This window comes from Rhinolophus ferrumequinum, chromosome 19, assembly GCF_004115265.2.
Source record: "Rhinolophus ferrumequinum isolate MPI-CBG mRhiFer1 chromosome 19, mRhiFer1_v1.p, whole genome shotgun sequence".
Lineage (NCBI taxonomy): Eukaryota > Metazoa > Chordata > Mammalia > Chiroptera > Rhinolophidae > Rhinolophus > Rhinolophus ferrumequinum.
The window spans coordinates 50603733-50630231 of record NC_046302.1 but is presented as its reverse complement, the minus strand read 5'-3'; the positions used below and the strand labels follow the sequence as shown (position 1 = coordinate 50630231).

The 26499-nt window shown below is 42.1% G+C and overlaps 1 protein-coding gene across 2 annotated transcripts; it reads right to left on the bottom strand.

The window, feature by feature from the left end:
- Positions 1 to 2081: 2081 nt before the first annotated feature.
- SERPINB5 (serpin family B member 5) lies at positions 2082 to 23627 on the bottom strand. 2 transcript variants are annotated; one of them, XM_033135624.1, is made up of 7 exons: positions 23256 to 23344; positions 15906 to 16080; positions 13593 to 13730; positions 11353 to 11470; positions 8579 to 8721; positions 6248 to 6415; positions 2082 to 4088 (listed from the first exon to the last, which is right to left on the bottom strand). In XM_033135624.1, the coding sequence occupies exons 2-7, from the start codon at positions 16071 to 16073 to the stop codon at positions 3696 to 3698; spliced, it is 1128 nt and encodes a 375-aa protein (XP_032991515.1). In that variant the 5' UTR covers positions 16074 to 16080; positions 23256 to 23344; the 3' UTR covers positions 2082 to 3695. The 2 variants fall into 2 exon arrangements, with proteins under 2 accessions (XP_032991515.1, XP_032991514.1); XM_033135623.1 differs by lacking the exon at positions 23256 to 23344 and adding an exon at positions 23505 to 23627 and having other exon boundaries at positions 2084 to 4088.
- Between the last annotated feature and the right edge of the window lie 2872 nt (positions 23628 to 26499).

Below are 26499 nucleotides of genomic sequence, written 5' to 3'. Positions count from 1 at the left end.
CAGTCGTTTACTGTCCCTGGGACACTGTGATCCCCTCACACGGAACCCCTCACAAACGGGGGCAGCTATTATTGTCCTGGCAGAGGACGGTGACAGGGAAGAAGCCATTGAACAGGGGAAGGCCCATCAACTGGATCTTTCCCGTCAGGGGGGTGGGGTTGCAGGTAAGAACGTTGACGAGGTGGTTTCAGGTCAAAGACCTAAAACTGAAAGATCTGCTGTGAATAGCAAATGGCATACAGTTGACTGAATATGACCCCTGTAGAAAAAGCTCAGAATTTCAAAAACCGTGTTAGATTTAACTGGAAATGTTTGAGGAAAAAAAGGACTGCTGGGATAAGACAGATATTTGGAAATTTCAAAATGGAGAAGGTACAGAGGAGAGGGGAATTCTTCCAGGTGCATTCAGCGGCCATTTGTCAAGGGTTAGTACCAGTTGGAGAATGGAGACATCAAGTACAGAGGTTCGAGCTCTAGCAGGACTCAGTCTGCCAGAGTTCAAACGTAGCCTTCAGCTTTCATTAGCTCTGTGACCTAGAGCTGATTATATATCTCGTCTGTGTCTCAGATCCTCAGTTATAAGATGGGATCGTGGTTTTCTCTTCATTTATTTGTTGTGATGATTAAATGAGATGATCCTACAACCAGTTTACTGGTGAACTGGACTAGGCAGGGTGCTAGGAACAGGCAGCTTAGGTCTTTCCTCCAAAGCCCTTCCAAGCTGACTCTACCTACCCCTAAACCAAATCCTCTAAACTACATGCTCTCCAGTGACTTTCATTGATTAACAAAGACATTTTCAGACATACAAAAGCCCAGAATCCATCTAAATCAGAACATCGGTCTATCTTTTGATTGAAAGCTTGTCCATCCACTACAGCTGAGGGCTGGTTGGAACCCACTGCCCCACAGGGAGAAGGAAGTGGAGGTGGGCTTCCTACCCTCCGCACAACACAGGACCTGTGGGGCCAGCGAAGGAAGGAGAGCTCAGGAAGTAAAGGACCTTACTTGACTGATGCAGTTGGAATCTAGTCTTCACTGTGAGAGCTACCAAACGTTAGCTCCTTTTCACGGGGTGCTTTTGTGGGCTCCTTGAAGACCCCACACCCTCACTGGGCAGACCTTTTGAGCAGAGTCTCAAAATAACCAAGTCAGACTGCCTCCACATCTCACTGTAGTGACAGCAAAGAAGTAACCACCTCCACTCCCTCTCTAGCCCGTTCTCCTTGCTCTGCCTTTGGGACCCCTCCAGCCAGCATCTGTCCTTTGGGTAGAGTACCAGGTTTCTCAACCTCCACACCATTGGCCTCCTGTGATTATTCTTTGTTGTGTGTGTGGCGGGGGCAGGGCGCGAGGCAAGGGGGAGTCTGTTCTGAACATTGTAGGGTATTGAGCAAATTTCTTGGCCTCTATCCACTAGATGGCAGTAGCACCCCTTTCCCTAGTTATGAGAACAAAAATGTCCCCAGACATTGCCAAATGACCCCTAGGGGGCAGAATTGCCCCTGGTTGAAAAAAACCACTGGATTAGACTATCCCACGCAAGAGTTAATAAAAAAAAAAAAAAATTCAGTGCCTTCTAAATTCCAAAGGCACTTTAGGTTCCCTGAGCACTTGGCTCAAAGAGGCACTAATCTCTCCCGTCCTCTAAATACGCATTAAGCTTTTTCACAGTCATCCCCACTTTCTATTTCATGACCCAGAGAAGGTGGGTAATGAGCCAAGAGTGGGGAAACCTGGTTTGGGCCACGCCCAGCAATATCGCACACATGGTCTTTTCAGAATGTGGGGCATTTGTCCTTTTTTGTACTCAACATTTATTGCAAGAGGGGCACCACACTCTTTGAGCACACCGTAGGGACAAGAAAAGGGCGGTATTGACTATTAGGTTCAGGGACACCATAAGTAATTTAAAACAAACGTACATGACATTGAGAACAATGTACTTGATAAAAAAAGAATATATTTTAAGCATATACAGCTTCTTTGATAAAATTACATTTTGAGGCAGGGCCCAACGGGAAAAAGGCTGGAAAAAAGTTTCACGTCCTCCTGCGTGGCCCGTCACTTCATAACGCACTTGTGTGCAGCTACAAGTCCTTCAAGCACTGCCCTGGTCCTTTCCTCCCCGGGATGACGGAGAATGGGAGGAGGAAGCAAGAGCGGGTTGGCAGGGAAAACAGAAGACAAGGGAATAGGAGCTGTATTATTCTTATTCCTTCTTATTCTACATCAATCCCCACACAAAAAGCATTTGCATACAGGAATGCTTTTGTAAATAGATCGCTTGGTTCTATTCCAAAAATAAATCTAACTTTATGGGATAAAAAAACAAGACATGTAGTTGAATAATATTTTATTGTCAATAGCATAGAAGAAATTGAATATTGACCCTTCAGAGCAAAAAAAAAAAAAAAAAAAAGTTAAACTATTTACAAGGAACGCCAGAGAAGAGGTGAGGGAGGGACTGTCACAAAATTTTCAGTAAATGTGCTCTTGTGATGGTGACTTAATATTTGAACTGGCAGCACAGTGAACTGACCAGACCAACTTTTTAAAATTACTATTAATGTAAGTTACTGATGAGCTGTCTACAGTAACTAAACCCAGAGACTTGGAAAAAACACATGTCAAAGCAGTGGGAACACTCCAGCAACTTATATTTTCTAAAGGTGTAACTTCCTTTCCCTTGCCCACTATTACATTAGACAAAGAGTTCCTTCAACACTCATGAAATTCTTCTATTGGCTACCCTGAGAGTCCCTCTGCATTTTAAGTCCCTGGTTGTCACACATCCAAAATCTTGTTGAGTCAGTTAGAAGCCCAGGCCAGCCTTCTATCACCAACCAAATGACCAGATGGGCAGTCTATCAAAAGTGAAAGTGCATTTTTAATTAGATCTGAACTTCCCCTTCAGGGGGCTGCACTTCAGCTACTACAGGTCTGCAATTCCTTACTCAACATTCCGAAGTCTCAAAAAGTTCTGAAAACAAAGCTTGTTCATAAGCTGATGGCAAACACATTTGTCAGCAAACGCTGACACTCCTGGGCTACGTAGAGTTCTGTCCCTTTTGTGTCAATACTCTACGATTTGTGGCAGAAATAGTAAGGTATTGATTTACAAGGTGTTGCTTCGGACTCTATCAGTGGAGTTCCATAACATATTATCTTTCTAAAACCCAAAAAAATCAAGAGTTTGAAGAAAGCATTTGTCCCACAGGGTTTAGCATACAGACCTGTGGCCCTACAGTAGCCTGAACACGTGCCCAAGTTTCATGGGAGCCAGGAAAGTTTTGTGGATCCCAAGCACATTTCTTTAGCCTTTTAGGAAAGTGGGAATGTCTGGAACATTCTGTATCCCAGGGAAGGGAGGCAAATCTCTGAGACTAAAATCCTCCTTGTAAGAATTTTCTTTGTGAAAGACGGTATTCCTGCCCATAACCCTAGATAGTTTGACAAATAATGAATATATTTCTCCTCTGGAGTGATTGCTTTTCGTTCCAAGCATTGTCTTTTATGGGGGGTGGGGGAGAGAACAAAAGAAAAGATGGGCCTATTAGTGTGAGGGCTGCATATGACAAGTACCAGAGGGTTCCTTATCCAGCAATATTAACAATGTATCACATTTAGAAAGTGATTCTCTGGATACAGAATTCACAGAGAAGTCAGGTGGGACTTCACCTGGGCTCTGCGACTTAAGGAGAACAGAACTTGCCAAAGAAAATGATGTTTCGAGTTTTGTTGTGCCTGATGATATAAATAAATGGGTGGTCGGCATTGAATTCATCCTTGTGTTGTAGGATTCGTGATCCTGGCACCTCTATGGACTCCCCACCATCTTCAGTTATTTCTAAGCACACTCTGTGAATAACATTTGAGAGAGCCACTCCCTTGGTCTCTGACATTCCAGAGAAATCAGATGTATTTTCATTAAAGATATTTTTCAGCCCTAGGTTTTCCAGACTAGCCTTGGCATCAATCATCTTTTCCACCTTAAATTTTGGAATGGAGAGTTTGACTTTGGCATTGGCCATGGTGCTGGGATTGGTCCACTGCAAGAGTGTCTCTGAGTTGAGTTGTTTTTCAACCTGAAGGACAAAAGAGGGAAGAAATTTTTTTTTTAATTTTTATTCCCAGTTGAAAAAGAGTACCTGCTTGATGCAAAACATAAAGTGTCACTGTGAGCCCAGTTTCGAAACAGTACAGATGGACCATCAAAAATGGAATTGGCCCTGCAGTTTTGGTATGAGACTGATTTCTCTTATAAATGGTCTACTACCTAAAATTCTCCTCCCCACACTGCAACGATGGTCTTTTTGTACTGAAATTTATGAGGGCATTTCTTTTAAGTTATAGAGTAGCTTTATAGAAATAAATGCATGGATTATGATGGTGCATTAAGTAATAGCGAAACAAATATAAATTAGAAGCGTTTTTATACATAATGTTTCTTGAATGCTTATTTTGATTTCTCTACCAGTAAATTCATCTACCAGAATATGCATGTACTAGACATGTCACCAAATTCAGTAACTCAAATTAAAACTAAAGTACGCTTGCTTGAAATGAGAATTTGACCTATGACTATTCTTTAAGATAATAGGTGGTGAATACATCCATTTCAGATGTTTTTTTTTTAAGTCAGAGGTAAAAAACATAAATATGTGAGGAGATGGATGTGTTAATAAAGTAGATGGTAGGAATTCTTCAATAATTTATATGTTTATCAAATCATGGTATACATTTTAAATATCTTACAATTTTATTTGTCATTTATACCTCATTAAATCTGAAAACTAATAACATACCATGTTCTTAACCTGCATAAAAACTAAATATTCACCTACTATAATAGGAAACCTCTAAATCTGTGCTATCCAGTGCAGTGGCTAGTGTGTGGCTATGAAACACTTGAAATGTGGCTAGTGAGGACGGAGAAATGCGCTACGTGTAAAATACACACCGGATTTCCAAAACAACAAAGAATGTAACATATCTCATTAATGATTTTTATAGTGAATGCATGTTGAAATGATAGTATTTTGGAAATACTGGGTTAAGCAAAATTTTTTATTAAATGTTTTTGAAATGAGAGATATTCAATGAAGCATAAAATGGTTTAGTCATAAAATTCTTCACTGAACCCAACAAATCTTAAATTGCTCCTTTTGTTCTGTACGTTAATAAGGGGAAAAAATGGTATGAGGCTATTTTAGGTCCATAAGTAAAGCGCATGACAGCTGAACAATGGCTGAAAGAGAAAAAGGAGACCAAGGCATGAAGTAGAGTCAAAGAAGAGAACAATGAATAAAAGAATAGACAGGACTTACAATTCAGTGAACAACGTGATGGATGAAGCATAATGATAAGTGAAGTAACAGGGAAGATGGTGACCAAGTAAGACTGTCCTCTGGAAAGTCAGGGAGTCACTGAGAAGTGACTGGAAATATAGTGGGAGACCCCTGGGCTCCTCAAATATTCCCTCCTGCTCCTGGCCAAGGACCCACGCCCAGGTGGAGGGAAGCTGGGAAGCTGGGAGGGGAGGGCTGAGGGGAACCGCAGGCCCTGAGCAGCAGGTCAAGGCTGACAGGGTGAGGGGAAGCTGAAAGGCCATCCACAGACAGTGGCTGTGCCTCTTATAACCTGCATAAAATATGGAGCACAATAAAATCTCATATATGTGTGTATGCATTAAAAGAACTTTTCAAAACCCACAGAACGTACAACACAGAGCGAATCCTAATGTAAACTGCGGACTTCAGTGAATAATCACACATCATTATTGGTTCATCAGTTGTAACACATGTACTATGTTAATAATATGTTAACTGTAGCCTAGAGTTCAGAACACAGATTCCAACTTCCTGGGCTCAAATACGATTCTACAAACTACTGACTAGTTATGTGGCCAAGCCAGTTACCTATCCCTCTGCGCCTCAATCCCCTTGTGGGTGAACGACTATGGTAATAGGTTCTAACCCTAGGCCTGTGCTGAGAATCAAATGAGATCGTTAAGTACGCATAGGGAATTTACAGTTCCTGGCACACTGAAGCGCCAGATAAATACTGGCTGTTTTGAACATTAGAGAGGAGGACCCAGAAAGGACCACAAAACCCTTGGAGACGACTGAGCTAGTGACGCATCAGTCAGGGCTGTGGCCCCTGTTCACAGCCGCACAGCGCTGCTCACTCCTCGGTTTGCCCCCGTGGGCGGGACCTTCCGGCTGCGCTCCGCCCCCCGCCTCACCTTGTCCAGGCAGGTGGACTCGTCCTCCACATCCCTGGGCAGCAGGATGAGCATGCTGAGGTGCTTGTTTTGAAAGGGGAGCTCTATGACCTTACAGTTGATACCGTCGATGTGGCCCATGCAGAATGTGGCTTCCAGATTCATCATTTGCACGGGCTTGGTTTCCGTCTATAGAAGCAGAAGAAATCTGGGCTGCTTGCTTTTCAATTCACGCAAATATATATACATATATATATTCCCATAAAAGACAACGACATATGCTTTTATATCTACACACACATACATACACACATATATACATACATATCTACACACACACACACATCGATTTGTATTTGTTATAGTTCCATGAAACACCTCAAAGATTGGTCCTCTCTCTTGTAAGAGGGGCAAATTAATGAGCCCTTTGTATTTTTAGGTTAGCAATACATAGCTATGTGTGTGTGTCTGTGTGTGTGTGTGTGTCTGTGTGTGCGTGTGTGTGTGTGTGTGTGTATCCACTTTGTCAGAATAGGCACCACACTAAACTTTTAATAATATACTTTCATCAATTTAGTCTAGCCTTTAAAGAAGACACCGAGGACATGAGGGAACAGTTAGTAAAGTCACTCAAAAAGTTCGGGGGCTGACAGAAGCAATTCCAAAGAAACAAAGGAAAAGTAATAGCCTCTGCTTCAAAAGGAGGGTGTGTCCCCACGCAGCTTTGAGTCGTGTTTTATTGCTTTGTTGGGTGAAACACTGAGAGATCAATGACATTTCAAAGCCACATGTAAAAATCCGAGGAGCTGTATGTGACAAATATTGCTGAAGAGTCTGACATTTTGTGCCTGGCATGTGAGACGTGCCCCTGTATGCATGGTCACTCCTGCCCCTGGCAGGCAGCTTGGGGAAGACCACTGTAATTGGGAAGCCAAACTGAGCAGGAGGAAGTGGAGGGAAGAGCTGGCTCCCTCCCTGGACGGATGGGTAATGTGAGGAGGTTAGCAGCCCTCTCAGCAGTGACTGTCCTCTCCAGGGACAATGCCCAATGGAGCTTGTATACAGACCCGTGGTGGGCACAAAGGCCAAACAGGTTTAGTCTTCCATTGACTGTTTATTCAAACTGACCCTCAGGGATTGGTCATTCATTCAACAAACTTTTGCTGAGCACCTACTAATGTGCTGGGGCCTGAGCAAGGAATTATAGAAACGGGATGAAAAAGGCATTCATTGTCCCTGCCTTTAAAAAGCCCATGCACTCATGAGGAATCTAGATAGGTAAATAAATAATTAGAATTGACTATGGAAAGCACACTTGCAGTGGGGGGAGGGGTGGGAGGCATAGGGGAGTAATGAGAACAAAACTCTATGGATATAAAGAAAAAGTAACAAAAGTCACTCCAGTGAACGCAGGTATAAATTGTATCTTGAAAGTCTTTCCTGCCTGTGTTCGAGCATTAAGGTTACAATATTTAGCTAAAACATAAGTGATTAATGCTAGGTACTTTAGGTGCTGGGAGGAACCTGAAAACCAGAATCAATGCAGAGGAGCTACAAGGTAAGTAAGCTACCTTCAGATGCTAACTGAAGTATACATTTGAGTCTACATTTTTAGCACAAGTCAGATCTCCTCAAATGAGACCAAGTCACATCATCATACAAACTCCTGGGGTTTCCTAGATCCTCTAATGAAATGGGTTGATTTTCCAGTCTCGGTTCTTTGGTTTCTTTTATAGGAGAGAGAGGTACTTTGCCTATGTCCACGAATTCTTTCTAACATGGGATATGACCTCAATTATTCACCTCAATAGTATTAATGAAACTTCAAGTTTTTAGTTCCTCCCCATAATGACGCCCAGAGCGGCAGGTGAGTAAGCTATACTTTCTCCTTCATAGCCAACAAGTACCTCAAAGCATCTTACCAATTAAAATATCTGAACCCTTTACTTCACTATGAGCAGATGAGAAACGGATTACAGAAGAGTAGATTAACTTCGAATGAGATTCTCAAATGTCCCAGATTTCAGGATGATCCAAAGGCGTCTCTCTGAGGCTGGCTTTTGGTCCTTTTCTCTCCTTGCTTTTCTTGCTAATGGTCCCAAATATTTGTAGCCATTTTCCAGTAGGTGGTTTGGCTTTATTCACTGGGCTCTAAGTTCTATAAGCTCTCACTCAACTCAGACCCTGAGGACATTCTGGAGAAGAGTGAGAGTCTCTGGATTGTGGTTCTTTTTTTCTACCAGGAAAGGCATGCTGCCCCCTGTGCCTCAATTTCCCTCATCGGAGTGGATTCCTATGGTCCCTTCTCTTGCTGTGATTTTTCAGATCTATAGTTGGGACCCTTTGACCTACCTTGTTGACTCGGAAAGGGCATTCTTTGGTTTCTGATTCAGGAAATTTCTTCATCCACTTTCCAACAAAGTAGGCAGCATTAACCACAAGGATTTGGGTCTGGTCACTTATACTGTTGTCGGATAAAATGTTCTCAAAGTGGCCTGCAAACAGTTTTAGGAAACCACAAATTGCACAGGGTTATTCTTCCAAACCACATCTGCTATTCACATGCCTGTCTGCTCACTGGGTATTGAACACCTGCTAGAGCCATACGAGCTAGAGGTTTGGAAGCCCAGCCTCCCTCCTTTCTCTCTATCTTGCCACAACCAACTTACCAAAGACCCTTCGGGAGGAGAATGAAAGGAGAGAAGGAGGGAAGAGGAGGAAGGAGAACACAAGCCACCACTTTTGAATGTCCATCCTGTACCAGACCATGGGCTAGACACTCATATCCATGACAGCACATGTTTCTCCCCATGTTACAGATGAGGAAGCTGAAGCTTGGTGGGAAGTCACTTGCCCGAGATGATACACGAGCAAGAGTGGATTCAGGATTGAAAGCCTGTGCTCTGGAATGAAAAGGCACAGCTGCTGACTTTTCACCTGGCCCTGTGCTCGGCATTACACGTGGATCGCTCGCTCACTTCTCACAGGGATCCTATAAGGCAAAGATCATCATCCCCACTTGATAGTCAAGGAAAACGGGGCTCAGAAAATGAGGCCTAGGCGCTTCCTAATGCATGCGGCTGGAAAGCAGGTCTGACACGAGGACAGCTTTGTCCTCATCACCCCACAGGCCTCCACCTGCTCCCCACATTGCAGTTATGCAGGCAGCCTGTTTGCATCAACATAGCTGTCCTCACCACCATGGGCTCAGTGACAACTGTCATTACTGTACTGCTCAAATGCCCCGAGAGCCAAAACAGTTCACTGGTGATAATCCCTTAATAAAACTATGTCCTCACATTTCAATAGCACTGACACTTTCTGCAAAGCATTTTCATTTACCATATGTCTTGGAGCTTCATACCATCGCCAGGGACCCCTTCACAGGCCTGTGGGCTGTGCATGACGGGCCCTGCACTGGTTTAAAGCTCTGCTGTTACCATCTTAAAATCCTTAATACACTTTTTTAATAAATGAGCCTGCATTTTCATTTTGCACAGGGACCGGCAAATTATGCAACTGCTCCTGCCAACGCCATGGGATGTGTTGAGTGTGTGACAGTGTTATTGAAGGACCCTGAGACCGGAGAGGTGGCGCAGCTGGTAAGTGGCCAACGTTCAACGTAAGTCTCGAGCTCCCGATTCCCAAGTCTGAGGTCTTCTCATTGAACTACATTCTCCAGTAAAAGCCTTCCATGTATGAAGATTTAAAATCAAAGGCCGTTGGGGAGGAAATACAATTATTTAAAAATCTTAAAAGCAAAACTGTTACGCGGCCGTGTAAACAGGAGCTGCTGTTTGCTTAAAATTGTTTTAATTTGTTTAACCTGATGTTGTTACCTACACCAGGTTTTTCTTTACATATGAAGGCAAAGAAACTTCATTTCAATAACTTATATATATGTATATAGAGATATATACATATATACATATATATATGGTGTGTGTGTGTGCGTGTGTGCATACATGGCTATGACTACCATATATTATCTCGGCTATCACACATTCTCGGCTAGCTTGTATTATCTAAGTTGATCCTCACAATAACCAGGTAAAAATTAAACTAGATAACATAGGCCCCATTGTACAGGTCAGAAAACTGAAACTAACTTATTCAGTTACTAAGTGACAGTGTCTGCATTGGAATCTGAGCTCTTGAATGAGTCCAAGGCCACGTGCTTGCCACGTCCTCACGCTGCAGTTACAGCATGGATGCTATCATTCCTGAGTCCTCACAGCGAGAAGGCCATTCAGACAGGAAATGTGTCTCCCTTGCTCAGAACCGTATTATCCCTCACTAGACGGCAGTGACGGCAGTGGTGCCAGAAAAATCCATCATTGCTGTGTACTCCTACACGATCAGGTGTTTTGTGTTCCACAGGGTCCCTTCCTGTATAAATACAAATGTGTTCCTGGGAAGGGAAACATGGGTGCTGATTTGCACTCTGACTCGTCTTGGCTCCAATTCATTTCTAGCAAGGAGGACTACTGACAGAGAATTTTAATGGAGGGAGGAGTCAGGGGAGGGAGAAACTCGAGAGAAGCGTTGAACAAGAGACTCTAGTAGAAGTTGCAGAAGAGACCCCGGCGCTAGCAGAGGGCTCACCAAGATGTGGATTTGTGGGACTAAGGACAAGTTCCCATCCACTACAATTTGTTTTCTTTCTTTTTTCTATTTGTACATTTCACTGCCTAGGACTCTCTGTCCTTTTTTCTTTAATACTTGTTGCATTTTTTGAGCTAAAAGTGACCTCAGGGAACATCAAGTTATAGTCCAAGTCATTTATTTCCAGACTGGAAAACTAGTCTCACGACTTGCCCAAAGCCATACTTTGTTAGAGGCACAGCTGAGGCTCCAGGAGGGTGTGTGGCAGCTCGTGGGAGAGCAAGGCAAGTAGACTAAAACTGAAGCGCCAGGAATTTCTGCCAAGTGATGACATGATGAAGGAAAGGCCCAGAAATCCAAGTTGTTGAAATAAGTGGCTTGATAGGCAAGAATTTAGCTTCTGTAGTGAAAATATCCCAGGAATCCTCCACGTGTTCAATCTTATGCTTAACAGAAAGATACTTGAAAAGGCAGGGTCTGTCTACTGAGCAATTTATAGCAGAATAAGTAAAGAAACTTGCCATCTGTGAGATCTTTGATTGCATTGTTGATCTGGCCTTTTGTTTCTTCCAATTTGTCTTTGAAGTCAACTGTTTCCATTTCTTTTGCATAGGGTCTCTTGGTAGAGCTGATGAACTCCTGAAAAAATCCAGTTCATAAAATCACAAAGTATTCATAATCTGTAGTCAAACCATCACATTGTTACAAGGTTCTAACAAAAGGACTTTTAAATGTCTGCTATTATGAACACACTTTCAAAATCTGTACCATTATGCAAATTGAAACCTCATATAGAAATCAATAAATTTTCTTTGTATTAAATGTTTTATTTCTTCAATTCTAGGACAAGATCAATTACTAAATGCATCCATCAATTTAGTATCAAATTTGGGAGGAAAAATACTTTGCTAAATGTACACAACAATTATAATATGGATCCCAATTTCAGAAACATTAAAATGTGAATATATACATGTATGTGTCTTAGGATGGAAGAAATATACAGAAAAGAGAACTCTATGAGCAGAAAACTCTTATTCTCAATGAAACAAATAAATATTCTATACAGGCTTGCTACTCAAGGTGTGGTCCAAGGACTGAGCTTCAACTTCACCTGGGACCTTGTTGGAAATGCAGAATCTCAGCCCCCGCCCAACCCACCCAGACCTACTGAATCAGAATATGTATTTTAGCAAGATTCCAGGGTGATTTGTCTGCACATTAAGTTTGAAAGACAATACTGTGGAGAACATAACAGTGATTCTAATTCTAATGCTTGTCCCATCCCTACTGATCTTGATTCAGGCGATCTGAAGCCAAGAATTTGCACTTCTAATCAACATCCAGGTCGTTCTGCTGAAGATGACCCTCCTCAGCCCAGGCTTGTTTGCACTATTACTAGTAAATTTGCAGAGGATATAAAACCAACAGGAGCCAAGGAAAGCAGCCTCAAAAAAAAAAAAAAAAATCCCTTACAACTCTTGGTTTGGTTGAAATCATCCCAAATGTTGAATAAAGAAGTTCAACCAAACTAAACATAGCTGATTTAATGTCTGAATTCAAGTCTCCTTGAATTTCTTCAGAGCAGCTACAGCCTGAGCCAGTTGGATCTGTTAATTGCAACCCAGCCTGGGGACTGAGTGCTGCCAATGACGGATAGAGATGGGGCCACCTAAGAGCATTAGAGCCTCAGCAAGACAAAAGGCCTCCACTGTCCTCACTGCCAGCAACAAAATGTTGAGCATCTCCTTAAGGACCACCTAGAGAGTCCCCTGCCCAGGCCCCCACTCACAGGTCAAGTTTTTTTTCAATTCCCCAGGTAACTGTTGAAAGAAAAATGGCTCTGTGTATGTGACTTCAAGCAATAAGAATAAATTCACAACATCTAGTGACCAAAATCCTCAAAAGACCTCAACCAGAAAAAAACAAATAGCGACTGCAGAAAGTAATAAAGCTATGGTAAAATAGGTAACTGGCAGTCAAGATTTGGAAAGCTTGAAATTCTGACCATCCAAACACAAACTGAATCAACTCTATATTTCTAACATAGAGAATGAAACTCTATGTAGTCTAGGATATTGGCTATGTGTTTCAAATACAGATTTTTTAAATATTTGATATACTCTGGGATCAAATCAGGGTACCACAGTATTCTTGACATGATTCCTTTAAAAAAAAAAAAAGCTGAAATTAAACACCCAGAACTACCTCATATAGAGATCCACATGACCAGCCTAGTAAAACAAACAAAACCAATCTGGGACTGATGAAAACTGTTAATTCATACAGTTCCCATTTTTCTTATTGATTTTGACAAACATCAGGAGAACACTGTCTACATAAACAATGAGGAAAAGAACTTAAAATGTTGTCCCAGGCTGTATACCCTGTTGTTTAAGGGGGAAAGGTCTAAAGCAGGAGCTGTCTTGCATCTGTAGAGATGCATTTATTAGCAATTCCATTTTCCATTTCTCTGAGTGAGGAAGCTAAGAGGAAGGGTAGGATTTGCCAGCGTTTGAGAGGGAAAAGGGAAACCCGCGAGCTTCTTTATATTTTGAACTTGGAAGATGTGACTACAATTGATTCCCGCTGTGTTCAACTATATCTCCACTAGGACTAGTTCGTTTTAATTAGCCTCAAATCATAAATGAGCAGCCAAGAAATGAGTTTCACTGAAAAAAAGAAAGTTGTGAGTCAGACCATGTGAAAATAGCACTCCTGGGAAAAGGTTACATCTTGCTAATTGCTTTAAACCACTTACTGTGGAAGGATTCAGAGACTTGTCTATGTAGAGCCTTTTGATTAGTTTCAGTGAGTAGAAGGAACTAAGTTTGTTTACATCCGACGTTACAGTTTGAAATCCAAAGGGCACGTCTTTGACATTTTCAAAGTGAAGGACCTGTAAAGACAAAAAAAATAATAAAAAAAAAAAATCCATGACCCATGAAGCATTATCTCTTCCCACTGCAGGGGATACATGGTAACTGTCAACCACCACAGGGGAATACATTATCTCCAGGTTCAATTGTCCCATAAAGCAAGGCTTCTGAGACAACACTATTGACATTTTGAGCTGGGTAATTCTTTGTTGCAAGGGGCTGTCCTGGGCATTGTAAGGATGCTTAGGAGCCTCCCTGACCTATTAGGTACCAGTAGCACTCCTTCCTCTATTTGTGACAACCAAAAGTGTCTCCAGACATTGCCAAATGTCTGGGGGGTGGGGAGAGGGATAAAATTGTGCCCACTGAGAAACACTGCCATAAAGATCCTTTTCTCTGGATTGAACTATAGGGAAATTTTGCCCTTTCTTCAAAATGATGCCTCTATTGTTCACACAGAAGGCTTTTGGAACTTGCAAAAGAGTGAAGCTGGATTATAATTTCTATCCAATTTAGAGACAAGAAGAGAGAGATTAATAGCAAGAGAGACAATCACTAGGCAGGTATCAGATTCCAGGACAGTGTCTCTTCACCAGGGTCTACCTGGTCCCTTTAGTGGCTCTAACAAGTACCAAATGGGCTGATGTGGTATTTATGGTAGGCAACGGCCATAAATGGTGGGCTAGTTTCTAAGCCACTTAAAACTAGGATGCCATCTTCCAGACGGCTTATATCCTTTTGTTTTGTTCCTAACTTTTCTTTTCCAATCAATAGCCCAGCACCTAATCTGTTTCACAGTGCCACAAAACACCATGTCAGCATAAGGTGATTCTCTCCTCACACTTAACTCATAATAACGGTGCTCAGATGCCACACCTCAGGGAATGTCACTAAATGGGCACATTGCACCAATGAGTCATACAGCCTCAGCATGGCAGGGTCAGATTGGCTGGTCCAAGGCAGTGCATAATTCTCATGCATCATGACAGGTAAAAGGACCAGAAAATTAAAGAAGCCAGGGAACTACTGCTGAGGGAACAATTGCATGTACTGAAAAGGCCGTAATTATTATTTTTGAAGAACAGACCCACTACCAGGAAGTTTTCTTCTGTGTCCCTTGTCTTCTGGGAGATGAGAAATGAGGAATGGGAGAAGGGGTAGGGATTGGGGGCTGGGGAGGTTGAGAGAGCAGGACAGATGAGAAGATACGGCTCCTCTTCCCACAACTAAGGGTTCTTTTTCAAGTTCACTCAATTTCAAGTGCAAGTCCTTCACATATTATGACCCAAATCACATCTCCTGGGTCATATTTTGGGGGGATTTATAGGTATAAGATGTTCCCTTTCTAAATCCTATGAGCTCATACAAGATTCTGTTGAACCTAGAATGATCAACATAAGAAGAATAATGGAATGGAATTAGAAGGGCGTGTGCATACATACTATCTAAAAGTAAATGGAGGGGGTGTGGCTGGGAGAAATGGGTGAAGGGGGTAAAAAGGTACAAACTTCCGGTTATAAAATAAGTCATGGGGATGCAATGTACAGCATGGTGACTATAGTTAACAAAACTGTACTGCCTATTTGAACGTTAACAGAGCAGATCTTAAAAGTTCTCATCACAAGAAAAAAAGGCTGTAACTATGCACGGTGATGGATGTTAAAGAGACTTATTAGGGTGATCATTTTGCAATATATACAAATTTCAAATCATTATATTGTATACCTGAAACTACTATAATATTGTATGTCAATTGTAACTCAAGAAAAAAATAACAAAGCATGATGCTGTAAATACATTTTGTGCATAAAACAGGAATGTATATTTACGCTCTTTCTGGTTGGGGTATTGGCAGTGGAACATTTAATAAACACCATCTTGATTGATCCTTACAATATAACATGTAGAAAGATGTCAGGTAACTTGCCAAAGGCCACTCATTAGTGCGAAGCTTGTGATTACCTAGCAGACCCCCAGGTTCTCCACCACAACATGGTGCCTATTCTCAAAGTGGGTTGCAGGACAGATAAACAAGCTTTCACATTTAAAAGTAGATGAAGAGAGTGCTAAAAGTGGCACAACTCTGACTCTGAGCAATTCTGACCACAGAGCCCCGTTTGTTCTTCCTTCCACACTGCCTATGTGTTCTAGTAACTCTATTCCCACTCAAAGCAGAAATAAAGTGTGGGGCTTACCTGTCCAATTTCGTTTGCTGTGTCACCTTTGGTGCCTACTTGAGCAAGTGACAGGGAGGTGGAGAGACAGATTGGAGAGAAGAGGACATTGCCTGCTGGCTCCTTCTCACACAGTTGTTTGAACAGGTCAACTGCAAAAGCTGAATTTGCCAGCTGCAGGGCGTCCATTGTGGGCCTGGAACAAAGGAGAAGCGTGTGGTTGTTTCTCAAGCATCTTTAAAGTGTCCTCAATTGCATTCTGCCAACCCAGTAAGAATTCTGTTCAGACAAGTAATGGTCTTGGGTAGAAGAGAGGAAGGAACTTTCAGTAAAGGCAATTTAAAAAGCCAGTGGTGAACGAACTTCTGAGCCAATGCCCTGATGTCTGAGAGGTCCAGCATGTGAGGTCGTCTGTGTGTTCAGCTCTGTGCAGAATCTCCAAATTCAGGCCTACTCGACCACAATGGACATTGAAAGGAGCCCAGCGTTCACACCTCTTCCTCAGCAAGTGGTCAGAACAGTTGACAGCACTGATCAGAACGAGCTGGTTTTATTTATCCATATTGTTTCAATTAGGATTTAAGTTAAACCATACGAAATTGAAATTTTGTAGGTCAAAAACAGTCAAATCACAGCAGCTTTTGTGTGATTCAGTTTACTATTTACTAGTAAGTGTTTTGGGTTGAATTCGTGTCCCCCAGAAAGGCATGTTGAAGTCCCATCCCTGAGTACCTGTGAATCTGACCTTATTCAGAAAGAAGGTCTTTGCAGATTTATTCAAGCTGGGGTCATTAGAATGGCCTTAACCTAATACGACTGGTGTCCTTATCAGAAGAGGAGAAAAGATACAGAGACAAACATGCAGAGGGAAGATGTTGTGAAGACACCCAGGGAGCAGGCAGCGTGACAACAGAGACAGAGATTGGACTGATGCTTCTAGAAGCCAAGGAACTCCAGGTGTCACTGGAAACACCAGAAGCTAAGAGGAAGGCATGGAACAGAGTCTCCCCGAGAGCTTTCAGAGAGAGCATGGCCCTGACGACACCTTGATCTAAGACCTCTGGTCCCCAGACCTGTCGGAGAATGAATTTCTATTGTTACAAGTCACCCAAGTTGTGGCACTTTGTTACGAAAGCCTTAAAAGACCAATACAGTAAGTAGTGCCTTAGGAGGGGACGTGGCATATGGCAATATGTAATAAACAGAAGCTGCTCCTGTGTTTGATGTTAGTACATTACCTACTATATGGAAGACACCACACAGTGTGATAAGGATCACCTGAGTCCCTCCTTCTCTGAGTCTGCATTCTCTTTGGGCAGAGACGTAGGAAACACGTAGAATGCAGGGCTGCCTATGATGTACGAGCGGTATAACAAATAACACGGGAGTTAAGGAGAGAAAGGGCAGCTTCAGCTGAAAATGTGGAGCCTAGTAAAGTGGAGAGAACAAGTGGGCCTCCAAGGCTTGTCTGAGAACTTCTTATTCCAAAGCAGACATTCCCTAAGTGGTGTCTGCTGACCCCTGGCCATCCCTAAGACCCTTTCAGTCTATCCATGAGGTCAACACCATTTTCATAATAATTCTTAGACATGATTTGTCTTTTCACTCTCAATCTCTCACAAATATATAGTGGAATTTTCTAGAGGTTATATGACGTATCTTCTAGGAAACCAAGTATTGAAGAGATTTGCAGAAATGGGAAACAGTGTACTCTTCTTCCTACATTTTTTTTACTTTTGAAAACAGGTATTTTTTCATAAAAACCTGTTATCCATGTTAATATGTAATTGTAACATTATTGTAATCAGTTAGTAAATAAATACTTCTAACTTTGTCCAATTTTAATTTTTAATTTGCAAATACTGATAGGTATAATCAACATTTTAAAAAAAAAGAAAAAGAAAAATAGCTCTTTGGGATCCTCAGTCTGAAGGGTGTAAATGGGTCCTGAGATTAAAATGTTTGAGAACTGCTGTTCTAATGAAAGGTCTACCTATCTATCTAGTCCAGTAGTTACTGACCAATTCTGAAGGCCCCCGGGTAAATGGAGAAGTCAGGGCATATCCCTTTTCTAGGAGGCGATCCATCCTGCGTGGACTCTCCAGGCTCAGCCTGACCCCAGGACAGGATGTTTCTAAGGAACGTAGGTTGATATTACCACCCCTGGGTGACCACTGCGTAGATCAAGGCTTGAAGCTTTCCCCCAAAGCAGTCAGGTACTGTGCAGTCATGTGTACAGAGAAGGAGAGCGAATAAGACACTGACGGTCATCAGGTAGGACATGCCCCCAGGTGTCAAAGCATCACTCAAGACGAAGGGCTTCCTTCAACCAGGACCCAAGGAACTGTTACAGTCAAATGCATGAATAGGATCTTAGTTTTGTACCTTCTACTCGAACAGAAATTCAAAATGCAAAGACGTAAGAATAAGATCAAGAAATGGGTCCCTGGTCTTTAAATATTTTTTCAGAATTCTCTCTTTTATGGGACATATGGCTTATGTGTAGGATGGACTCATAAGGCTATATCTTGGACCCTGTAAAAGCAAGTTCATTAACAAATACATATATATATATATATATACACATACATACATATATACACACACACATACATATATGTATGTGTGTGTGTATATATGTATGTATGTATATATATTTTTTTTTCTTTTTTTTTTGGTTGACCTGTGCATGCTCACTGGTCATCGCCAGTAACTTCCTCCTTCACTTTACATCCTGATAAGCACAGCTACCGTGTTTCCCCAAAAATAAGACCTACTCCGAAAACAAGCCCCAGTTAAGATCGTCAGCCAGACGGACACATTTAGTACATTATGACGATGTTCCAGAAGAAGATGCCATGACTGTATTTGAATAAATGTAGATTGTTGTACAAGAAAAAATAAGACATCCCCTGAAAATAAGCCCTAATGGAGCAAAAATTAATATAAGACCCGGTCTTATTTTCAGGGAAATAGGGTAGGTGAAATCAGGTCATTGTTCTCATTAAAAACCTATTACAAAAGGGAACCTGAAGTCAGGGCAGGCATCTCCCATTTCTTTAAGATATGCAACCTTATTCTTTCCCCGGGTGTGGTGTCAGGATGTGCAGAGGGCAGTAAGACAGAAATGGAAGCTTGTGGAGTGTCTCCACCAGTATTTCGATGAGGAAATTAAAAGAAACTTCACAAAAGGCTTGGGGAATCCGTGTAACAGACTTTCAAGACAAGCTGTCTGGCTTTCCCCAGAAGCAAATTGTACCTCCATCATGCTGAGTTTGTCTACATCTAAAATTCAACATGAGCGACTTCTCCAGCAAATGGATAAGCCTCAACCCAGATCCCTGCAAACTTCTCAAAGCTTCCGCTAGAGGCCTAATCACATTCATAATACGAAAACATACCAACTGCTCTTCAACAAACACAAGTAGTTCTTCCCAGAATGTGTTTAACCACCCTCCAAGAAGAGCAATTTGAATGATTTTGCATAAACGATAACAAACTTTACTTTTAAAGTAGGACTTCCTTTGTGTAGGAAAACCGTGTTTAAGGCTTTGAAATGCTCCGCTATGGGACTCTGACAGCAAACACCTAGAAGTGGTTTGAAGAGGAAGGAAATGTTTGTGTTACCATTTTGTTCCGCTGAAGTATTACTCACCCATTTATTGTACAACTGTGAGATACATTTAATCTAAATGGCTCTGAGTACAGCTCATGGTGGTTTTAAGTACAGTTAATTACACAATACAATTAACACTGTGTTGCAATCCAAGGCTTAGATTTGGGTCCCTGTTGAAAAATGTAAATGTGCACACACCTGACCTCTAAGGCTTTCCCATGGGTGGCAGACCGTTCCTTTCAGAGTCCCTTCCTTCATATAAGAGTCCTCAGTGCATGAGTCCAAACAGGTCTGCCTTCCCACCCACCTGCTGACTGGCTCCTTTCTCAGAAAATTCTCCTTAGGTTGGGGAAGGTCACAGCCCTTAATAGCTAAGGTCCCGTAACAACGATGCTGTTTGGTGCTTGACAAAGGTGTCTGAAAAGGTCTGGACATGGGCCTTGCTGTAGGGACAAACAATCACCACTAATAATTAATCAGACTGTGCATGGTAAATGTGATTGGCTGTTTGGTGATTAGTCTCAAGTTACCTAAGAACACTGTGAAGATTTGGTCTGAGGTAGTTCACGAGAGGACTTTGGCCACAGCCAATTGTCACCTCACTGTGCTGCCACAAGACACTCAAAATATTTAAATGGATCTCAGCAATGTGAGCAATACACCCGCAGGAATATACGTCAGGTTCCAACACGGGCCATTCTGCATAGCAAATGCCAGAAAAATTATGGGTACAAGAGTAAAGAGATGAGCAATTCCTACATAGTAAAGTTACCTATCTAATGATTTGTGTTCAGAATGCTAAAATTGCTGCAGACCTTTTTCATTTTATTATCACTTTGTTACAGAGATCACTTCTTTGGTCTTCATGAAACCCTTCTAAATGGTTATAACAAATCAAGAGAATCTCGTTTACAGCTCCAACGTAGGAACCACTACATCTTTTTGTCACTTAAAAGTTTAAACGTCACTTTTATTTTAACCAGAGAAGAGGGAGGTGGAAGTTTAAGCAATAATACAAAGGCAGCAAGTGAAGAACAAAAAGTTGTTAAGGATTTATTGGGAAGTTGCTTTTAATTGCTTTCATTTAATTTTTTGCAATATGTCCTAAAATCATATACCAATATGTCCTAATTCATGTACCTTTAAAGGGGGACAAGATCTTGGAATGGATTTAGTCTGGGTCCACCTCTTCATTTTACAGATGAAGAAAGTGAGGGAGACCGAGATGAAGTGGTTCTCCAGGCCACCCACGCAGGAAATGAGAGTTGTTAAACCAGATCCGGTGTTCACTTCTCCCAGCACCCAACCTGGTGCATCCGACCACAGCTTCCCACCATCCTAATCAGTCACTGTGTCTTCGCTGGTCTTTGTTCTCTCAGAAGCCTTTAGCACTCCAAGACTCCTACGTGTCCTGCATTTCCCCTTAAGAGATACCAACATACCTTGCATGTGTTGTTTTTTTTTAATCAACACCAACTTTTTTCCACCTGATTTTCCTACTTGAAGAATTTCTTATTCTCTGTCTGCCATATATATTGCCATTTATATTGCAAACTATGCATACCGTATTGCTTTCATTTCATAAGTATTAACTGAGCACCTAATGCGTGTCCGGCACTGAGCGAGGCATTAAGTAATCAAAGGTGAACACAGCATGGGTCCTGCCTCCACCATGCTGTCAGCCTGGAGGCATGATGCATGTGGTAGATGTGATGGAGCACAAGTGGACACAAGAGAAAGCTCACTTACAGTAGAAATCTCAGCGAGATCCCCTCAGACAGTGACATCTAAGTAAGTGACTCCTAATGACAAATAGGAGTTAGCTATGCAAAAATGTGGGCCAGAGAGAACTGACACAACTCAGACTGCAAGCTGTCCAAAATGAATGGAGATGCTCGCACTAGAATGTGAAAAGGACTTACAGCTGGTCACTGGCCCTGCATAAAGATTTCCAACGTTTTCAATGCATCTAAGCCAGTGGTTTTCCAACTTTGTAGAGCCTGTGGGTGAGATACATGCCCTGTGGATAGGTTGACCATATGGCCCACTTTGCCAGGGACAGGCCCGGTGAATGCCTGCTGTCCTAAGATTAGCAGTAGTGAGTCTTTCACTCTCAAACACATTGTGTTTTGAACAATATATATTCGCCCTACCTACAGACCATCTACCACACTTTTCTATAGACGTGTGCATGCACACATACACACACACACACACACACACACACACACACACACACAGAGCTATGTGCATAGTTTTCTCATCCTTAAAATATTTTTCACTGTGTCAGATTATTGTGGCTATCATGCAGCCTAACCTGCCTCGTATTACAGATGAAGAAAAATGCGGCAAAAAAAACTCTCTAAGTATGTGGTGTATCCAGTCCTTAGGCGATGCCTTGAGAAACCTTGCCTATTATAACACCTATAATTGAATGCCTTCAAACACAGCTTCTGCTGTCCGTATTCTAACTTCATGAGGAAAACAACCAGAGCCAGATTAAGAAAACAGGAGATCTTGCAGCTTCTACCGTGTGGAAGAATATCATGAGGATTAAACGAAGTGATGAAATGACTAGATGTGTATGAAAATTGCTTTATTGGCAGGAAAGGACAACACAGCCATCAGTAATAAGGTCAACTGCCTGATTTCCAAAGGCAGGAGAGCGTCTGCTTTGCTCACACATTCTGCTCCTGTTTGTTTAGAAACCTGACCTTGACCACTGACCCATCCTACTGCTGCCTGACAGTAATCTAGAGCCAGACTGACCACGCCAGAATGACCAAAACACTGCTGAGGCTGCATACTCTCAAAGTCAACCCACAACCCGGAGAGACTGCACTGGCAGGATTCAAGACATTAGGAAGCAAAGATAGAAAACTGTTGAGTCATTTTCTCTGGAGAATCCTGTTCACAGGCAGCTCCCATCTCTTCACCCATCAAGGAACCCCAGCAAACACTTGCACCTACTGGTGGGACTGAGATTTGAGACCCACCGAATTCTATTCAAACCTTCTGAGTGGCATAGAGGGTGGAAAAGTTTTAAGAGTACCCGGGATGTCATAGAAATGCCCACGAGCTGTGAGTCTGAAGGCTTTACTTCTACTTATAGTGCCACTTATAAGCTGTGTGACTTTGGACACCTCTGTGAGCCGCACTTTCCATCTACAAAATGAGGGGCTGAGATGAAATATGTCTCAGACCCCTCAGCTTTGCGAATCAGAAGCGAATCTGATAACAAGTCTACTGAACAGCCTGGCATGTTAAGTTTTGATCTTTAATGATACGCTTAAATGAAGCCATAAAAACAGTAGCATCTATGAAAGAAACTATGACCCAACGTGTTAGAAAAGTTGTCCAAGGATACACTTGAAATCTGTAATTTGTTTCAAGTATCCTGAAACCCAGAAATAGGAAGGGAGACTACTTCTGCCTAGAAGTAGTTGCAAGTAAGTGAATGCCGACTAGGTGCTTTAAAATGTCAAAAAGAAGAAAGAACAGTTCAAAAGTCTGACTCAAACCCACAAAGGCAACCAGGAAGGTGAGCCAGAGACTCAAATACATTTCCACCTTCTCCAGATTTTGAGTACCACACCCTGTCTGAAACCAGCATTGCAAACTTTATTCTTAATTCCGAGAAACCGGCTGAAAATGTGCTCAGAATTACTTTCTCCTTCACGAATCACACGGTTTTGCCCCTCCCCGCATCACCACCACCAAAACCTCCTAGCCAAGTTATTTCTTCATAGTCTTACCTTGTATGGCTAAGTGATTTCGCTCCCTACAAGGCATCCTGGTTGTCAAAGGACGGAGAGCTGGAGATGCTGCCCATGTTGGGTGCTGGGGGGTGGGGGGTGGGGGTGATGGGCAGCAGCACAGCGGCCTACCCTGAAAATAATCCATTATGTCCACTTTGTTCACCATCTTGAATCAACTCAAACACCTCTCTTAAGAACTGCCCCCAAAAGGGAAATCGCCAGCCCTGCTACCCCCACTTTGCTTACCTGAGTTACAGTTATGCACGGCCAGGGAAGAGGAAAGCAAGACGCAGGACCTGGGTGTAGAGGCAACTCTGTGGGGCCCAGCAGCCTGCCGCTCACCTGAAGCCCGGGGCCCCGCCCACTGTGGCCACTCCCACTCTGCACTCTCCCTCCCACGGCTACACTCTCAGCCCTTACTCATGTCTCTTGGCAGCTTGTCCATAATTGAAAAAATTATTCAGGCTGAAGGTGCTGTTGTCTGCACAGCTTCTAAAGGCCTCCGACATGCTCAGGCAGGAAGGTGAGATGGTAAATCCTGCCTTGGGCCGAATACATGCATACATAAGGGCAACCCTTGTAGTCACGTGGGTCCCGAGGGTGAAATATTATATGAAACAGAAGGGCTATGTGATGGTCGTAATAATTCATACTTCTCAAATATGGTGGTACCACAAGAGAGCACCCTAACCTCCAATCTTTCCGTGTAAACTGCCGTGGCTCATTCTGCTAGATGCCAAAGAGGTAGCTACCTACTCAACAGAAGGGCAATCATAAAAGAAGGGGGTATGTCAATTAAATAAATTATACTCAGCAAAATATGTAACGCCAAGTTGATAGCAGTTGCCAAGAAAATATGGTGATTAGGATTACACAGCTCTGGCCTGAAATCTCTTTGTGGAGCTGGGCTCCACTTAGGGCTAATACTGCCTTCCTCAGCATCTTCTTCCTGTAGGACCCACACCCTTCCTAAGGAATCTGTTGTCAGGAAAGCACCTGAGACTGAGGTAATTTCTTCTCTGCTCTACTCATCCACTCTGCCCTCCTGTTCATGTTCACTTTCCACATTGTTTCATAATAATCTATTTACCGTACGTTCTCCTCTGTCTGCCTGTGAGAATCTTAAAGGTGAGGACCAAACCTCGTTCATTTTTGTAACACCAACACTCCGTGGGGACGTGATGGACAGTATGCAGTCAGTAAATGCTTGTTGACTAAAGGAATGAGAGCAACTAATTGTGCTAAACTAAGATTGAGAAAGAGCTTTCCTTCCCCCCAGGCCCTGGGTATTTTATTATTAACCAGGATCAAAGTCATCAACTAAATGAGTTGAATTCCGAAAATAGAATTTCCGGTATCAATGTGACAAGTAGAGACAAGAGAGTCATAATAGGTGATGTGGCAGGATACCTCTCAAAAAATCACACCTCCAGCTGTAGTGGGGTTTGGGGCCCAGTCATAAATTTGGAAACCGACTCGACCACTGCTTGAGAAATCCTAGACAAAGTGCCTAACCTCTCTAGCCTCAGTTTGCTCATCTGTAAAATGAGACACATACATACATGAAGAGACAGTCCATATAAAGTGCCTGGCACATAGCGTGTGCTCCCTAATAATGGTGGTGATTATCACCCCTTTGCCTACTCCTCAGGCAGGCGCAAGCTCCTAAAATATCAAAGTGACCAAAACACTGGTGCAGGATATTCACACCTAAGTCACTAAAATCACTTATTGAACACCTGCTGCTTGCTTGCGACTGCGACCCAAAGATTTTAAGACACTTGCACTTAAATCAGAGAGCTTTGTCCCTTCTCCCTGTTGATGGCTGAATTCCCTCCACAACACTCTTGTTCAGTACTTGTCTAACCTGGACAGAAACACCCACTGATAGGAATTTGGCAACACCCAAGGAAACCCAAACATAATTCTGACTGTCAGAAATAAATGTTTCTTTAAAAACAGTTTGTGGGAAATAATATGCCTGTTTGTAGGAAGAAGCACTTGCTCTATAATTCCAAAAATAATCTATAATTTTCTTCTTTCCTTTATTTACCACATAAACTATGTTATTGACTGTATATTAAAAAAGAGTAGTTTTTCTTTGGAGGGAAGAAATGTAGCTTAAAGAATGAATTATCCATTCGTTAATCGTACAATTTTATCAAACAGTCATTTCCTCTAGCTCAACAAAAGTTATCATCAGCCCCAATATTTAATAACCTAGGAGACTGTTTTGTTGATGCCCTTTCCTACCTATAGGTTAAAATATTGCAAACATTATAACTTGATTACTCAGCATTTGGGCTGAGGGGTGGCTTGACACACCCAGCCACTCCCAGGAACAACTCAAAGGAGCTTTGTTATAGCATGTCCGGAATCATTCATATTCTCTCTCTTTCTCCTCTCTCTCTTTCTCTCTCTCTCTCTCTCTCTCTCTCTCTCTCGCTCTCTCTCTCTCTCTCTCGCTCTCTCGCTCTCTCTCAATAAATTTCAGCCACAAATTCTTGAGCACCTTCCCCAGATACCTACAAATCATCAAGTGTTTTTTTCCCACTAATATACACAGTTCCCACCGATGCACAAGACAGTTCCCCATACAACAGAGAAATAACGAGAACCTTGCAAGTTTCCAATAATTCACAGAATTCACATAATAAAAGCTCCCACCTGAGCCTTCATTGAGACCTATTATCTCCTCCTCACATGTGGAGAAACTTAAGAACGATAAGGCAATTTTAGCTTAGAGTTTCTGAGACTGAAAAAGAAAAATGTTCTCAAAACCTCAGATTTATAATCCTTTACCCAAACTAAGCCCATTTCAAGAATCCAACAATCTAACATGCTGTCCTGCTTTGGGTCTCATCAACTTCTAGTGTTCAAGAAGCCCAACGTCCTGTCTAGAAGATATTTTATAGTAAATGATGACTTGTTATGGAAAATAACTTACATTTTCCACTAAGAAACAAATTTTCTACTAAGAAACAAACTTAAGGGGAAGAAAACTAAGATGACTAAAAAAAAAAAAATTAACTAAACCTTCAGAAAAAACAAAGAGTAAAGCAGGACTGCTGAGGAAAACTACAGCCAATTTGATAGTATCAGCAACACAATTTGCCTGTAAAATCCTTCCTACTGCATGTAAGGGCATATCCAAGCAGAAAATTCAATATCAAATCAATTAGATTTGATTGATAGATGTAGGGAAAAGGGAGTTTGGGAAAGAGAATTCATCTTGGAGTCG